Source organism: Grammomys surdaster, unplaced genomic scaffold (assembly GCF_004785775.1).
Source record: "Grammomys surdaster isolate TR1022 unplaced genomic scaffold, NIH_TR_1.0 126351, whole genome shotgun sequence".
Lineage (NCBI taxonomy): Eukaryota > Metazoa > Chordata > Mammalia > Rodentia > Muridae > Grammomys > Grammomys surdaster.
The window spans coordinates 1-18,009 of NW_021621148.1; the positions used below are offsets into that span (position 1 = coordinate 1).

Consider the following 18,009-nt stretch of genomic DNA (forward strand, 5'->3'; position numbering starts at 1 on the left):
CTTGCAGTATCATGTATACCTCCATACCCACAGGCTGGCCTCAGTCAGATCATAAACAAGGCTTCATACAGAAAGCCTCACTGTACCATGGCTATGAACCCAACTTTAACATCAAACAAACCGTCTCTGATCTGCTCTGCTTAAAAATAAATTACATGTAAAAAATTACAGCTTCTGAAGTTAGTTCACTGATGCTGCAGCCACTCAGAGACTTACTGATTCTCAAATGCTTTCTTTCTTATTAATGTTCAATGCAATTCCAAGCCATGAGACACACTGAGATAAATAAATTCTGTGTAGGCAACAATATGGTCAGTGTAACTTATATGTAAGTAACAGGACTAGAGCATCAACAGTCTCTCTATTTGACAATTAGAACCATTAATAAATTAGATGGTATTATTCTATTAGGAAGTACTGCAGATAATATGAACCAGAAAACATAACTGTATTTTATGCTGATAAATACAAATAAAATAAAAGTCAGTGTCTATCCACAAAAATTTAATCGCTTTTCTTTGGTCCCTTGCTTTGAGTGTGGGGTCGCTTGAAAGTTCCCTTTCTCTTCTGTTCCTTTGCAAAGACTCCTCAGGAACAAGTAACATTTTCCTCTTCGAATTCTACAGTAGCTTCTCTGTACTTTGCTTATGACACTTATCCTTACCGTATGATTTGTCCTACTAAAATAAATCTAAGAGGACAGAGGGTCAGGTATCTGTCAAATACATAGGAGTCAGTTTAAAGTCACAACTGACCATAAGTTATTTTTAAAGGAGTTACGCATATGTATGTGTGCCTGAGTATGTATGTGTACCACATGTATGCAAAAGCTCACAGAAGTCAACAGAAGACATCAGACCCTTTGGAACTGGACTTGCAGATGGTTGTGAGCCACTATGTGGGTTCTGGGAATTAAACCTCTGCAAGAGCAATATGTGCTCTTAACCTCTGAACCATTCATTTTTCTATATCCTGGTCCTAAATTCTTTGGCCAAGAAAATAATCTTAGCTTTAGTTTCTCCATCTGGAATCTTACATCATTCTCCATTAGTTCAACAAAAAACATTCTTGTTAATTTCATCAACAAATTTTGTGCTGCTAAAATCCAATGGTCAGTTTTTATTATTTGTCATTTTTGAGCTATCAATAGATATCTTCCAAAATGGCAGTGAAATCTGATTAAGACTCTCATCAAAATAAACCTTCTAGTGTTCATTTTCATATTTTGGGGGGTGACCTTGGATGGGTTACAAGCAGTGCCTGCCTGCCCACCTTTCTGGGCTTTTTATCATTCAGTCTTCTACCTCCAGCCCACTTTAATATTTGATTTTTTTCTCTTAATTTCTAGGATCTTCCCCAGTCTCATTCTCATCTTCCTAGTTTGCTTCCTAGTCAAAAGTTGACTTGGAAAAAGTTGAAAGCTGCACCATTAAGGGAGAAGGGGAGCATCTTCCTGGGTCCTGTTTGTTCAAGCTTCCATTTTGTGACTAAGTATTTATTCCTGTCTGAGAAACTCCTCCACCAAGATCTTTTTACTCACTTGCTTTTATTTTGTTCCCTTTCTCCTAGGTCATCTCCATCATCTTATAGAAACTGTGGCATAGTTGCATATATTAATTATTCAAAAGTCTTTATTTTTCCTATGATTTTTCAGACCACTATTGAAAAACTCCTAGAGATAGCATACCTCTTAGTGCTTTGATTTCTGCTCTTTCATTTTCTCGTAAGATTGATCCAAATTATTTCTATTAAAACCATTTTGTCAGTTTTATCAACAAATTTTGTGCTGCTGAATCCAATTTTTGTTGCTTGTCATTTTTAAGCCATCAACAACAACTCCAAAACTGTTCTTTTCCTCTCTAAGCTCCCTGTACCTGAACCCAACACACCACACCAGGGGCTCTACATCAGAGGCTGATCTTTTGATAGTCTTCCTCATTTTATAGCTCCTCATATTAGAAGCTGTAAGCCTCAACACTTGGACTTTTTTTTCTTCAATGGCTTCTTAAACCCTCATGATAATCTGATCCAGTCTCTTACGTATGTATGCGTTTGTGTTCAGTATCATCTATGGTGCTTGTAAAGCGAATTTGTCAGCTCTCTTCTTGGTAATTTTACTTGATTATTTATTGTCTCACATTGAACACCTCCAAATCAGAACTGATTCCTCTCAGTGTACTTAGCACATTCTGTGTTATGTTAATAGCAACTTTATCCTTCCAGTAGCTGAGGTCCCAATTCCCTAGCATCATTATTGGTATCTTTCTTTATCCTTTAAATCATTTATTCTCCCTTGTTGTTGTCTTTAAAATGCATGTAAAATATGACCTCTTCTTGCCAGGCTGTTGTTTCTTGCCTGGATTGTTGTATCAGCCTCCTTGCTAATTCCTTTCTCCTATGCTTAGCTTCCTATTGCCTCTTCTAAACACAGCAGTTAAGGTGATGATGTCATCTGCTTAAAACTCAGGTGGCACCACCCATCTCAAAAACTTACTACAGTGACCTAGCCCACCCTGTCTAATCATCTGGCTGGATTCCACATAACACTCTGAGCACGTTTTCTCTCTTTAGTAAATTCACTCTAGGCTACACAAACCACCTTGCTATGCCTCTTAGGAAGACCTCTTAGCCTGTGAACTAGCCATTGTTTGTATATTCCTTGAATCCTCTTCCATGCAGTTTACGTGGCTGGCTCTCTAGTTTCCTCCAGTCTTTGTGTGAATGCCATTTTCACGGTGAATACTTTCAATGTAATCACTTTCTTCTCTCTATTCTCTTTTCTGTGCTTATTTCTCTTTAATATTATTTATTCTTATTCATTTTCTCTCATTATTTTTGGTTTTGTTTTTGATTGCTTGTTTTGTTGTTTGGAGGCAGAGCCTCATATAGCCCACTCTGCCCTCTGATTCGATATGTAGCTAAATTCAAATGTCAGCCTTCATTCCTGATCTTTCTTCCACTTCCTAAGGGCTAGAATTATAGGCGTGTACCTCCATATCTGACTTCATTACATTTCTAATAATTTTACATTATTCTTTATCATTTTATTAATTACATTTGTTACCTATTTACTGAATAGACAAATGCTTTTTATTTAACTAAGATCATCAGTTGGAATATGAAGTAGATAAGCTAATAATATTGTACATGGATGTAAAGACTGAAATAGGACAATATTTACTTAAGACCGTGCTTTAAAAAGGCTATGAGAAGATATTAAAGCAAATCTTGACCTATGTAAAAGTAACTGCATTTCAATTTCATTATATACCAATTTGTCACGCGATCAGCTTGCTGGGTTGTATGGATCAACAGAATATACTTCTCGCGTTTCTAAGTGAAGAGCTCTTTCTTTGGGCCTTGTCTTTGTATAATAATTGCTAAAAAGGAGACATAAAAAAACAGTCAAATATTTACTCATTAATTGTGATTATAGTGAAGATTCATTAGCTGTCTGCTTTCTATCACTCCTGGAAAATTATATTTTCACATGTGATTTCATCTCATTTTCTTAAATACTTAACAGCATAGGCCCCAATTTTAAGGGCACACACACATAAATAACTTTTGGTAAATTTTTTTTTTTTGATAATTGTTTGGTATTGTCCAAGTCAGAAGCTGACACTCAATAACTTATTATTGCTCTCATCAATAAAAACAATAAAAGCTTTAAATGCATTTCAATTAGTAGAAAATAAATTTAAGTAAACTAGAAAATGGAATTGAAATGAGTGCTAGAACTTTTAAAAACATGCTTGTTGCTGGGTGTGGTGGTGCACGACTTTAATCCCAGTACTTGGGAGAGGCAGGCAGATCTCTGTGAGTTCAAGGTCAACCTGTTCTACAAAGCAAGTCCCAGAGTAACCAGAGATGTTACACAGTGGATCCCTGTCTCAAAACAAACAAACAAACTAACAAACAAACAACAAAAACATATCTGTTTGGTTCATATCAATTGAGACTCTAGAACATAGTGTCCCATGTTATAACACGTTAATAAGTGATAGTAAGCAGACAGAAACATTATGAATTATTTTTAGATATCCATTTTTTTTCAAAATTTCCTCCATATGTTGTGCTCTGATAGCAAACTTAGAAACCACATTCTCTACTTATTTAAAATTTTAATTGCTCTTGGCTAAAATTATCTCCTAACTTCCTGTGAGAAAAGCCATACAAATGACAGCCCAAGTTTTGTCTTTTTAGATATTCTCATTTGAATTCCTTAAGTATCATTCTAGCTTTCCTCCTTCTCTGACTATGTTTTCTCCTCCCACCATTAAATATTACATCTCATTGCTATCTGTTCATATTCTTACTTTCACCCTTTTTGTTCTTTGTGATGATCTCAAGACTTCCACTGTCTGTTACCTACCTGAGTCCAGACCCCTTTAAGTCCTGTATCACAGATCTTTGTAATACTGCCCCACATTCTGCCTCTCTCTCCTCAGTGGATCCTTTTCCCTGAGGTCTTTCTATGTGTACTTTCTTTCTACATCTGATATAGATCATTAAGTTCAGAAAATCTATTTTCTTTATAGCAAAGGTACCTTTAACCAGTGCTACAGCATCCTGATCCCTGCCTTGTTTCTGGAAATGCAAATCTGAAGACCTTAGTTCCTTGCAATGATCTTACAGGTCACACAGCTTCTTGTTATAGTATAGAAGGCTTTTCCTGATTCAACACTTCCTGACCTTGTTAGGTATCCCTCAATGCCTGCTGAGCAGAACATTGTTAGTTCCATAAATGCTAAAAAAAAAGAAAAAAAAATTGCTCAAAAAATTTTTTTAAGTAGTGTAGTCTAACTCATTTGAAAAACTCAAATAAAAATAAAAACAGATTTTTTTTGCCATATTTTATTCTTGTGGTTATTACGAATCTATGTAAGAAAAAAATAGGAGTTTGTAGTGTTTCTTAGTTCTATTGAGGTGTAAAACTCAGGTCTTACTCAAATCTGAAGCTGTATGGTGCCCACCCTGGTAATTACTAGTGCACACTTGTTATAGAACATGGCTAAATCTGTGAAATTTAGATCCAATGACACCATCATTATGTGATGGTAGTGTAACCTTGTCATGTCTGATGCCAAGACTAAACATGAAACTATCAGCAATGGTGTCACATGGCACTGGGGTCATGGGAAATTGATAGATTCAAGTGGCTTAGTATGCTAAAGTATTTTTTTCTAGAAGTTTTTTGTTGTTAGGTGTTTTTGGTGTGTGTGTGTGTGTGTGTGTGTGTGTCCTGATACTTGGCAAACCTTCATCCAAGTATCTTTCCTCTTTTTGTTTCCACTATCTTTGGGTTCACCTGAAATAGTTTTTCTACCATTCAACTATTTTTTTCTGGTTAAAACTATTAAATATTGGCAGCTGGAGAGATGGCTCAGTGGTTAAGAGCACTCACTGCTCTTCCAAACATCCTAAGTTTAATTCCCAGCACCCACATGACAACCATCTGATCCTGTCTTTTGGTGTGAGATGTACATGCAGACAAAGTATTCATATACATAAATAAATATTTTTTAAGAAGAGAAAAAACTATTAAATTTTAATCACTGCCTTGTGTCCCAAATACCATATAATTCAGTATAGCAACATCATGGTGCTTGTTGAGTTGCAAGTTTAACCTCTTTTACCAGATTGTAACCTTGATGTCAAAGTCTACGTCCTGCTAGTCTAGAGTGGTGCTAAGAATGCAACTAGTAGTTACTGTCACCAAACAATGAACAGACATGATCATTATATTTTCATATGCCTTCTATTTATCTAGCATCATTTGCAAACATTTTTACAGAATCACATGTATATTTGCTCTACAGAGTAACACATGATACATTCTTAGTAAATTGTTGACATTCTTTAACACTGGCCTTTAAAGGCATCAGTCTGAGTATATAAGAATAAAGGGTGTGGTTCCTATATAGATCATTTCATTTTTAGAACCAATATATTTACTTTTATATTTTAGAAAGACAATAATTATTTAAAAGCTTTATATAAACTAAAGGAAATTAGACAAACAGTTATATGAGTTTACAAAACAAAAGAGAGAAAGAATACAAGAGAACCATTAAACAGAACACTTCAAAATGTCCAGGTGTTATCATTGGTATTTGGTTTTGTGCTATTTCTTAGTTTTTTTTTAAAATTTGATTTTTACAAATTAAGGTATGTATGGGGTATCTTTTAAGTTCCTATAGAGAATCTGCCCTCTATAACAACAAAACACTTTATTCTAGAAATCACATTGTAATTTCAGTTCATATAAGTGTGTTTTGTTTGATTGGAGACAAGAACTCAGAGCTGTTGTGTATGTTGGTCAAACATCCATCTGGACTTACCATTCTCTGTGTTTTAATATCATACAGAAGCCGACAGTAATCAAAATGACAAATGCTGAGCCTGCAGAAATACCTGAAGGGAGAAAATGAATATTTAATGCCAGAAAAAAAATGTGACATATCTTGCTAGGAACCGATAGTAGGGCCTACTCATAGTGGCACAGAAGTTGTTGGTGTGATTCTTTAATATATTTTTCTTAACCATAAACAGTGAATTACTGAACAATCATAATTAGGCTTTACTTTTTTCTAATTGTATCTAATCCATATTTTATTTGCAGCATTAGGCACACGGACTACAAGGCTCTAGTCAACTTTCCAAGATATTTTTGTTGTTGTTGTTCTTTTCAGTTTCATTAAACAATTTTGACCCTAGGGTATAATTAGGAACATAGAATACCAGAATCCCATAATTTTGCATAACAATATTTGTTGTGATGTATGCTTTGTTATAGCAGAATAAGATTACTTATTTAAATCGTACCAAATACTAAAAGCAAATAAAATGAGATGTTCAATTTAAAAACCTTGAATACAGTTTTGTCCTTGAATAGCATTTTAACTCTAACCTAAAGGGACATTTTAGAATATGTCATGAACATTAAAATACCCTTAAAACATGAAAGAACATCAGATCCAATATATTAAAATGAAACATATTAATGTATAGAATGTAAAACCTCTAATTATATATTAACAAAAAATATAAGAACTCTCCAAGTATTTAAGAAAACTCACCACCAATAAGAGGAATAGTTGACCCTAAGGAGAATAAAAAAAAAAATCACAAAGTATCAGTCTAGCAGTACAAGATAATGTCATATAAGTACCATTACATCTGATAATGTCCCAGAAATCAACACTCAGCTCTCAGTCTGCTTATGGTATAGATATTTGTTCCCCAAGGTACACCAACTCTTTTATTATGTCAAAACTCAATGGATATCTTCTTACCTTGATTAAATAAGTTGTGAGTTTATTAATACACTCAGCTTTCTAGGCAGTGATTTTAGGGATCAAATGAAAATATGAACTGTTATAACAAGTTAGTTGACATGTTTTTAAAGTACCTCTCAAGTTAGTAAGTACTTAAAAATTAGCCAAAAGAGAAGTCTTAGTAGTTTTTTTTTCCAAAATAGAAAGCAGTGTTTTACATTTTTGCTCCTTTTAGATTATTGTGCCCTTTTGATGTGATGTGCCCCATACTAAACTATACTTTTCTTTGTATTGATTACTACTTTGTATTGACTTTTAGTTAGTCTCTTGTCACACAACTGTTCACCATGTCAAAGCCCCAGGAATCTCCTACACTGATTAAACACTCCATTCCCTCCTACACGGGCATTATGCAAACAGGAATAAGGCACTGCACTTACGGTATTTGCAGATAGCCAGAGGAGGGTTCCATTGGTTGTCATCCTGGCACTGGCTCTGTGGACTTCCCTCCAAGGTATACCCATCCTCACATTCCAGAGTCACAGTAGCCCCAAACCGATAGGTTTTCCCCGGTTGAACTCCCTTCTGGATTCCATTTGTATCTTCAGGGAAGCTACAGTTTACCTCTGCAATTAAAAAAAAAAAATCTTACTAATACAGATTCATGATTTTACCAAGAAAATAGGAACTGTCCTTTCTAGAAGGGTTATGAAGTCAACTTATTTCATGTGGTAAGCAAAGCTTCATTGAATAGCAGAAGGCAATAGAGCAGTCTTTATTGTCAACCATTTTGCAACTACCTAACAAATTAAGGTGGTTTGTTTCCTATTTACATGTCAATGCTAATAATATTTAAATAATTCTAATGCCTTCTTGGAGAAATACTAAGGGATGAATGTACAATATTAAGTGGTCCAAATTACTGTTCTTTCTTGATTTCTAGTCTTACTCTCCGATTCTTATACATGCACTTGCATTCTCATTTCTTCTTTTATATTTGAGCATATAAACCAATGGTGTTCAACTTGTAGCCTGCAGGCTACGGTGTAGGCATACTGTTATTGTGCACCGTGTAAATATTATCCTTATGTTATTCAAATGCTGATTTCTCTGTCCCCTCCATATTTGATTGTAAACTGGACATGACACTGTAATGCTTCTTCTAAGAATCTTTGGTCTCAAAGTTGTATAAACATTGTTTCTCATTTATTCTCTGATTTCTCAAAAACTGATGGCTGAACAAAGGAGAGAACAGGGGTGGACTTCTGATCCCAGCCAGGGGAGGCAGAGAGAGATAGAAGAGGGGAGGATCCACTCTGAGGAGAGGGTAGAGGAGACACCATGACAAGACACCTGGAGCGAGAGAGCCTGGTCAATACTAAAATACAAGTATCTCGGGGATTTTTGGCTGAGAGATAGCCATATTATTTTAGAGGATTAATAATAGATCAATACTGCTCATATATTATGCCATAAAGGTTGATTAAATACATCTTATAGTCTGTCTCATTTATTTGGTAGCTAGCCAGGATAAACACAAGACTACTTATAAAATCGACTTAACACCACAAGTGGTCATATTCAGACTACAATACCTGTGAATGTGACCTAACACAAAATCTTGTTTGTTTGTTTGTTTTTAAATAATTTATTTATTTTTCTCAAATCGTAATTCATTCACACAGTGGTTATAAACATAGAAAGGCAGGATGTGGGGAAGGGGATGACACTGGAGTGTGGGTGTTCAGGGGGAATACAGATACTAATACAAAATCTTAAACATATTTAAAATATAATGACATTTTTGGTAACTTGATTGTTCATTTCTTTTTAAAATATTTATTTCTCCTCAATCTCCTTTCTCCCCCTCTGTGTGTGTCTGTGTATGTGTGCGTACACAATGACATCATATGTATGGGTACCCTCAGAGACCAGAAAGTCCTCTTTTTCTGCATTGGATGTTCCACATCTGGGGTTATAGGTGGCTGTGGGCTACCCTATGTGGGTGATGGAATCTGAACTTGGGTCCTATGGAAGAACAGCATGCACTCTTAACCATTGGGCTATCATTTGCCCCACTTGCACACACAGTCCTTGAACATGAATTTTATGTATGATAACATTGTTCCACAATATGAAAATTAGAAACATGCCTAGTAAAAGCTTGGACTTGAATACTCACTGCTAGTTGTGTGACTTTGAGTAAGTCACAAATCTTTCTGAAATATTGGAACCTTATCTAAATGGCAGAATAGTAACAGCACCATTCTCCTTTGGGTCTCATGAACATTACATGAGATCATAATTAGGGTATCTGACATATAGTAGAATCCTCAGCAATATTCTATACTGACCCACTACGCTTATTTTATACACACTGTTGATAGTTATAAAATTTGCAAAAATTGCCCATAATCTCAGTACCAAATAGGGAAACAAAATCCAAAGAACATTGTAGCTTTCATTCACAGTCCTGAATATTCACAGACAGTAGATAGGTTTGTTCCTCAGCATGTATCTGGGATCACAAGTATAATCACATAACAGAAACCATTCTGTGACAGATGAGAGCTTCCTGAGCCATGCCTTCAAGGTTTCCAACTGGTACCATCTGTTGTTTTCTTACAGCTCTCAAGTAGAATGCTTGTCGTTGGTGGTTATGTGTGATGTTTGTTCTCCAGGCCACCACCCACTTAGGCCCCTCTATCCTTGGCGTATATATATAGAAATATGGTCCTCTGACTCTGGGATGACTAGTGGCCTGTGCTACAAGTTATGGAAACAAATCCACCCATTGCCTTCAGGACAATAGAGTCTTTGACATAACGTGACAGCTCTTTTGGTTCCTGAGTCATCTTTTGTTTTAGGAATCTAATCAAATTAACAATCTTGTATCAGTTTCCCTGGTTTTAGCATTTTAAGCACGTGCCATTATACCAACTTTGCCTTCTGAAGGGACTATCTTAGAAAACTTTATAGAATATTTTAATATACCCCCAGGTGAAAGCTTTGGTAACTTTCCTTTAAAAGAAAAAAAAAAACAAACTTTTAAACCTCTGGAAAATTCCAGAGACCTTAGCTGAATTGCCCAACAGTGAGGATATGGAACATGAAGATCCCACCTCCAGTAGTTTGACAGGGGCCCCAGTGGAGGGATGAGGACACCAACCGACCTTTAAATTATTGACCCAAAATTATTCCTGTCTAAAAGAAATGCAGAGACAAAAATTGAACAGAGACTGAAGAAATGGCTGACCAATCCAACTTGGGATCCATCCCATGAGCAGGTACCAAACCCTGACACTATTCCTGATGCTATCTGGTGCTTGCAGACAGTAGTCTAGTATGGCAGTCCTCTGAGAGACTCTACCAGGAACTGACTGATATAGATGCAGACACTTACAGCCAACCTTTGGATTGAGGTCAGGGACCCCTATGGAAGAGTTATGGGAAGGACTAAAGGAGCTGAAGGGGATGACAACCCCACAGGAAATCCAACATTGTCAACTAACCTGGACCCTGGGAAGCGCCCAGAGACTAAGACACCAACCAAAGCATATACAGGCTGGCCTGAGGCCCCTGGCACATATGTAGTAGAGGACTGCCTTGTCTGGCCCTAGTGGAAAAGTACCTAATCCTGTAAAGACTTGATGACCCAGAGGAGGGGGATGTGGGGTGGGGATGCAGCCTCTCCAAGGTAAAGAGGAGAGGGGAGAGGGTGAAGAACTCTGGGAAGTGGGGTAACATTTGGGATGTAAATAAATAAAAGAATTAATTTAAAAATATTTTTAAGACAAACAAGAGCTTTTGCTTTCATATTTTCTACATAAATGAAAAATAGTAAATTCTAGCATATTTTACATAGTGGTGAATAGTACAAAAGCCTTCTTTATAATGTATATCTACAATCATATGACTGAAGGTTTAGGGATATTTGTCAAATTCACTCTTATTATAACTTTAACAATAATGTGACTATGGCAGTATAATCTTGCTTAGTTGCTTAAATTACAAAAAAACACTTCAAGTTTGTATTAATTGATTAAATACACTTAATTATCATATAATTGATCTCTAATAATTTTAATTTCAAAATGCTTAAAAGAACATATATATTTAGGACAAATCACTTTGCTAGAAAAAAATAACAAAAAACAAAGCAGAAAAAGTACCTTTGCAATAAGGGGCAGGCTGGCTCCAGGCACCCTCATGAGTACAGATAAGACGTGCCTCTCCAGCCATAAGGTAGCCTTGGTAACAACTGTACATGACTGACATTCCAGGGGAAAATCGCGCTGCAGTCCCACCAGTATGATTCCCATTGGGGATTGTGGGTGGAGTCTGGCACCCTAAAGAGGCTTAGATATCAACAAGAAAATAATTTTAATTGGGCACAGAATAACACATAGACAACACCATCTCTGGAATGGACAACACCATTTTCTGTAACCCAGAAAAGCAATGAGAAATAAGCCAATTAGTTAATTCTCAAGTTTGGAAAAATGTATGCTTTTCCTCTTTACACCATATATGATTAAAAGAAAAGAGTCAGAAGTATTATAATTTATCAGCTCATGGTATTCTAGGATCTTCCCTTCGTTGGTCCCAAAGTGGAGGAGTGTTTTCAACGAATTAATCTATTATCTTCTCTCTCCATAGAAACTGGGCTATAATCTATGCATGGCACATACAAACCACACCTCTGTGCAGTTTAATTTAGTGAGGCTGCACCTCACTAGCAGGAACAAGCTGTCAAGTAACAGCTAAAATTATGAGACAATTTAGTGGGTTTGAAGGTCAGCTTCATTCTTCATTACATAGCACATTCTCCTTCTGGGTGACACAATGGCCTTAAATATCAAAATTTCAAAGAATGTTTTTGTCAAGTATTTGCCAAAAAGTATGCCCACTTTCCCAATTCTAAAGTCACAAGAATGAATAAATTAGAGATGCCCACTTTCCCAATTCTAAAGTCATAAGAATGAATAAATTAGAGATTAATCTCTATGTCAATCATCATTCCAGGTACTCTTGCTCTATAGAAAGGAAAGTGAAAAAAATCAAGTGAGAAGACAGGAAAAGGCAGATAATCTTATAAAAACACTGACTGCTTTAGCTTTTAGATGCTTTACTTCTAGGTAGAGGGCAAACTCAAAAGCCTTTTTATTTTGTAAAACGTCTCACTTTTTATCATGAAAATGGCTTACCCTTTCTGATACAAGTTGGTAGACCTGGCAGCCATGTGTTATCAGTATGACACCTTACCAAGTGACTGCCTTTCATGATGAAGCCTTGATTGCAGACAAAATATACCATGTCATTATGAGAGTATGCAGAATGAGTTTTATTGAGTTTGTATCCATGCTTGACTTGTGGGTCAGGGCAATGAGTTAGCGGAGAGGATTTTAAGCACTGTGGTGGAGGTCCACTCCAAGATCCATGACCTTTAGAATCACTTCTGCACTGCAAACTTTTCTGTCCCACAAGATAGAACCCTTGATCACATTCATAAGAAACTTCATTTCCATACAGGAAGCGCTCTGCTATTGTGCCCGTGTGACTACCATTTGCAACTGTTGGTGGAGGTTGACAGAGAATAACTGCAGAAGAGATTTAGAGAGTTTGAGCATTCGTCACAGTATAAACAACACTGTACAAGTGCTTTATATTTTATATAAATGGAAAATTGCTTAAGGTTTGGAAACTAGAGCACGCCTGTGGTTATACAACTTTATCACATTTCATGCTTATATAAGTAATACATGTTCATTCCAAAAAAAAATTCAGAAAATAAAATGAAGTATAAAGAAAGAAATACAGTTTTGATCAAAACTGAAAGATTTACCATGTCCTATATGTACATAGCAATAAGCAGTATAAACTATTAAAGTAATTGTAAACTTGTTCTCCATTAATTGATTTTCCATTTCTAACTTTCTAATCTATGGATGGCTTCTCACATGTCCATAATTTACCTGTACAAACTGCAATCTTTTGAAACCAAGTCCCATTCTCAGCATTTTGACACTTCTCATAAGTATGTCCAGTCAACTGGTACCTAAAAAAAGATATTATATTACGTTTCTTCTCAGCATTTTACTTCTTCATCATAAACAGTACAACTATAAAGATATTTCTAAATCAGGCCCTTGGCACAAAGAAACTTAAACTTTCAGTTATCCAAATCAGAATGCTATTTTTATTTTTAAATAAGAAGCACTTTAAAAAGCCCTTCCCATGTCAGAAAAGCAGGCAGGAGCTGCTAGTTTGACCATTGTGGGTAAGAGGTTTTTGATCAAAACAAGCTGTGGGTAGATTTAATATACAATATAAGGTGGGCATTCTTTCTTAAAATGGACAACTTCACACTCACCCATTTTGACAGGTTCTAGTCACTAGTTTTATATGTGAATCATCTGGAAGGTCTCTTATAGGCTCACATCCTTCTGGAGAGACAAAGTGGAGATTGCTTTTAGATTCCTCATAACAAAAAGAAATGTGACCCAGGAACCAAAAGAACCTTCACATTATGCCCAAGACTATTGTCCTGAAGGCAATGGGTAGATTTGTTTCCATAGCTTGTAGCACAGGCCACAAGTCATCCCAGAGTCAGAAGACCATTCATTCATATATATATATATATATATATATATATATATATATGTATATATATATGCACCAAGTATAGAGGGGCCTAAGAGGGTGGTGGCCTGGAGAAAGAACATCACACATAACCACCAATGACAAGCATTTTACTTGAGAATTGTAAGAACACAACAGATGGTGCCAATTAGAAACCTTGAAGGCATGGCTCAGGAAGCTCTCATCTGTCATAGAATGGTTTCTGTTATGTGATTATACTTGTGATCCTTGATACATACTGAGGAACAAATCTATCCACTGTCTGCCTTCAGGACTGTGAGATCCTGATCATAATCTGAATGATCCTTCAGTTACTGAGTTGTCTTTCTTTTTGGTATGAGGCTGCTTTCAAAGGTCTTCTAATTACATATCTTGAATATGTTCCAAATCCAAGGGTACATTTATGCAAAGATCATAATCCAACAGATTTATAGATTTCTTTCGAATAAAGGAAGTATAAAAATAATCTATGTCCTTTTGCCTTCATTTCAAGACTTTTGTTTTGAGTGGGAGATAAGAAGACTAAAGCTGGAGATGTCGCCCATATGTGACTAGTTTGTGCAAGGTGCCAAATTTGATCTTCAGCCCCTCAGTTCAATTTAAAAACATAAAAAATTATAAATAAGTAAATATCTTCTAAATTTTCCATTGGATTTGCCTTTTTACCTTTTTTACAAAGTGGTTCTTCAGGATCCCAGGTGTTATTGGCTTTACAGCGGATCTGACTGCTTCCAATCAAAATGTATCCATCATGACACTTGAATGTCACAGTATTATTGTAGAAATAAGGGGCTTCATTTTTAGTGATCTTGATTCCATTTTCAACATGGACATCTGCACACTGGACAGCAGGGATGGAAAGTTTACAGAGAGGAGCAGGGCTACTCCAGGAGCCTCTTCCTCGGCTGTCACTTGTACAGTGGATGGTTTGCTCCCCGATGAGTTTGAATTTTACTCCTTCCTCCGGCCCAGGATAACACATGTATGTGACCACAGTTCCATATGGGACATCTTCTGAGGAACTTCCTGTATGGGTCCCATTGTGGATAAGAGGAGGTGGTGGGCAGGTGATTTCTAGGGATATGAGAAGATACTGTAGACATCTGACAAAGGGTTAGAAGTGCAGCCGTTCTGACCATGTTATTTCTCTGGAGGGTATGGGTGACACACTCATTCTGTGATTAAACCTTATTGTGTATATAAAATTTGATTTAAACAAATTTCACTGTAAATAAAAATTAAATTAAAGATATATATGTTGCCAAAGGTCATACAAGTATTAGACAGCAGGAACAGAATCTGAATTTGGATTTGACACCAATCTCCTACCTCTTCACTAAACCTTGATGTATAAACCAAAGTAGGAATTGTGGCTCAGATAGAGTGATCTCTCTATGTCCTGAACATCCTAAACCACAACATAAACTAGGTTACTAAGTACATGGAATTTGACTGATTAGAGAAAGAGATGACAAAAGAAAAGTGGCAAAATAGATAGCTGTAAAACTTGACAAAATAATGTAGTAATTCCCATAGCATAGGTCTAAAGTAGGAAACTTATCAATCTTACACCACTTTAAATCCTCTCTCAATTTTGTTACTCACCTTTACAAAGACGAATCTCTATAAACCAAGGAACTGTTCCTTGACACAGTTGATAAGCACTCTCACTTAACTGGAACCTGGAGACAAAGAGTCATATCATTTGACCACATGGTTATGATAAACTAAGGAAGCATTATGGGCTCTAGAGGCAGACTGACAAATTTTAGGACAAAACACAACAGGAATAAAATACAGCCAACCTCAGCACCATCCATCAATTGCATAGTCCTCATGCATGGAAAATATTGTAAAAATATGTGGGCATATGACAAGGGAAGTCCTTTGAAATGAACTCTTATACACAGTTTGTAGAGGGTACTGATGAGACAGACATCATACAGAGTAAGACATGTTTCACTCACCCTTCATCACAAGAAGAATTAACAGCTGTCCTAATAAACTGATTTTGAGGCCTCTTAAAGAGATGTGGTCCTACTGGCTTACACTCTGCAACTAAGAAAAAAGATAGAATGGGTAACAACACAAGATAATCTTAAGCAAAATATTTGTAATTGTGGCATAGTACCTTTGCACTGGGGGGCAATTGGTGTCCACTTCCCCTCAGGGGTACAATATATAGTGTCCTCTCCCACCAGTAAATAGCCAGGGTCACAGCTATATCTTATGGATGTGCCAGGGTCAAAGTTGAGGAAGTATCTATCTTCTTTTTGCCCATTGATGATTTTAGGAGGAGCCTGACATCCTATATGAAAAACAGATACAATGAAACATTTTTAGCCTAAAAAACAGAAACTGAGCCAAAGTAGTCAAAATCAATATGATAGTACCATTTGTATGGCAGTTGTCTGGAACAGAGGGTATTTTGTAGTTCTCAGGTGATTTCAGTTCTTATTTCTCAATCATCTTTTCTATACTCATGCTGATACTAATCTGTTTGGTTCTTGCTTGCCACAACTCACCTCCTATTCCCTCAACTTTTTTCTTTCTTTTACTTTTTTTAAAGATAGGACTTTGCTATGTGCCCCAAGCTTATTTCAAATTCACAATCTTCTTGTATTAGTCTCCCCAGTCATAGCATTCTTGACATGTACCATTACACCAGATTTTCTCCTCTGAAGGAACAATCTTAGAAGACTTTATGGAATATTTTAATATACTCCCCCCAGGTGAAAGCTTGTTGGCTGTCCTTTTAAAAATGATTGTTAGGATAAACAAGAGTTTTTGCTCTCATATTTCTTTTTTCTTTTTTCTTCTTTTTTTTCAAAAATTTATTTTTTTTTACACTCCAGATTTTATTCCCCTCCATCCACCTTCCAACTGTTCCATATCCCATACCTCCTCCCCACCCCCACCCCTGTCTACACGAGGATGTCCACCCTCCACCCCCACCCCACCTGACCTCTAAACTCCCTGGGGCTCCCAGTCTCTTGAGTGTTAGGTTTGATTGAACACTCTCATATTTCTTAAAGAAATGGATAACAGTAAATTCTGGTGAATTTTCCATGGTGGTGAGAGGGTGCTAAAGAAAGCCTTCTTTATAATTTGTATCCCCAAATCAAGTGTAGGTACTATAAAAAGACCCTGTGTAGAGTCCATAGACCCTTCCTCTCACTTTTCAGAATGGTTCATCCTTGCATCTCACGTACCTACCCTTTTCACACACTGGTACTGGTGGCTCCCATGTGCCCTGGGCACTGCATCGAGTTCTGCTGCTGCCCTTCATGGTGAAGCCAGGATCACAGGAAAATGTCATAGTGTCGTTATATGAATAACTATGTTTCAAAATAGATAACATCTGTCCTCTGTTGATCTGGGGTTGTACACACTGAACTGCAGGGATTGAAAGCTCACAATGTGGAGCAGGCCCACTCCAGATCCCAGACTTCTGACTATCAGCGGTACAATTGATAGTCTTCTCTCCGATAAGAGTGAAGTTCACTCCTTTCTCTGGGCTTGGGTCACATGTGTAGGTAACTGTGCTTCCATATGGTACATTTCCCGAAGCGCTGCCTGTGTGTCTTCCATTAAGAACAGGTGGAGGTGGTGGGCAGAGAATTTCTAAAGATGGTAAAGGACAGTGGTTTCTGAAACTGTTGAGTCATTCAGTAAGTTAATGCAATACAATTACAACTGTGGTTTTAAAAGTTTATCTTTGAATACATCTCCTTTGCTGATTTCTTAGTTCTAATTACCAAATACACAATCTTCCTTATATACATGGCTCAAGTCCCCTTAGCAAGATCATGTATTTCTGGGAGAGAGAAAAGTCACTAAGTTTACTTCAGTTAAGGAAACAGAGCAAAAAGGTAACTGAAGGGTGCTGCAGTGCAGACCACACCCTTAAATCCTTAAGATTTCTAGGTTATTGGTTTTTTTATTTTTCATTTTTTTGCTGTGAATCTATTTATATCTATCTATCATCTATTCATTACCTATCTCTCTATCTCTATCTATCTATCTATCTATCTCTCTATCTATCTCTCTATCTATCTATCATCTATCTATCATCTATCTATCATCT

General features: G+C 36.5%; 1 protein-coding gene across 7 annotated transcripts in view; it reads right to left on the reverse strand.

Moving 5' to 3' along the window:
- Window positions 1-1,484: 1,484 nt before the first annotated feature.
- Window positions 1,485-18,009, reverse strand: part of Cr2 (complement C3d receptor 2) — a 32,370-nt gene continuing 15,845 nt past the window's right edge. For all 7 annotated transcript variants that reach the window (XM_028760031.1, XM_028760028.1, XM_028760029.1 and 4 more), the window contains 13 exons: window positions 17,139-17,546; window positions 16,054-16,230; window positions 15,890-15,980; window positions 15,528-15,604; window positions 14,589-14,996; window positions 13,654-13,726; window positions 13,256-13,338; window positions 12,488-12,880; window positions 11,453-11,638; window positions 7,721-7,906; window positions 7,083-7,106; window positions 6,345-6,417; window positions 1,485-3,380 (listed from right to left, as the gene is read on the reverse strand). In XM_028760031.1, coding sequence (XP_028615864.1) covers window positions 3,287-3,380; window positions 6,345-6,417; window positions 7,083-7,106; window positions 7,721-7,906; window positions 11,453-11,638; window positions 12,488-12,880; window positions 13,256-13,338; window positions 13,654-13,726; window positions 14,589-14,996; window positions 15,528-15,604; window positions 15,890-15,980; window positions 16,054-16,230; window positions 17,139-17,546 — 2,273 coding nt within the window. In that variant the 3' untranslated portion in view covers window positions 1,485-3,286. The remainder of the gene's footprint in view (window positions 3,381-6,344; window positions 6,418-7,082; window positions 7,107-7,720; window positions 7,907-11,452; window positions 11,639-12,487; window positions 12,881-13,255; window positions 13,339-13,653; window positions 13,727-14,588; window positions 14,997-15,527; window positions 15,605-15,889; window positions 15,981-16,053; window positions 16,231-17,138; window positions 17,547-18,009) is intronic.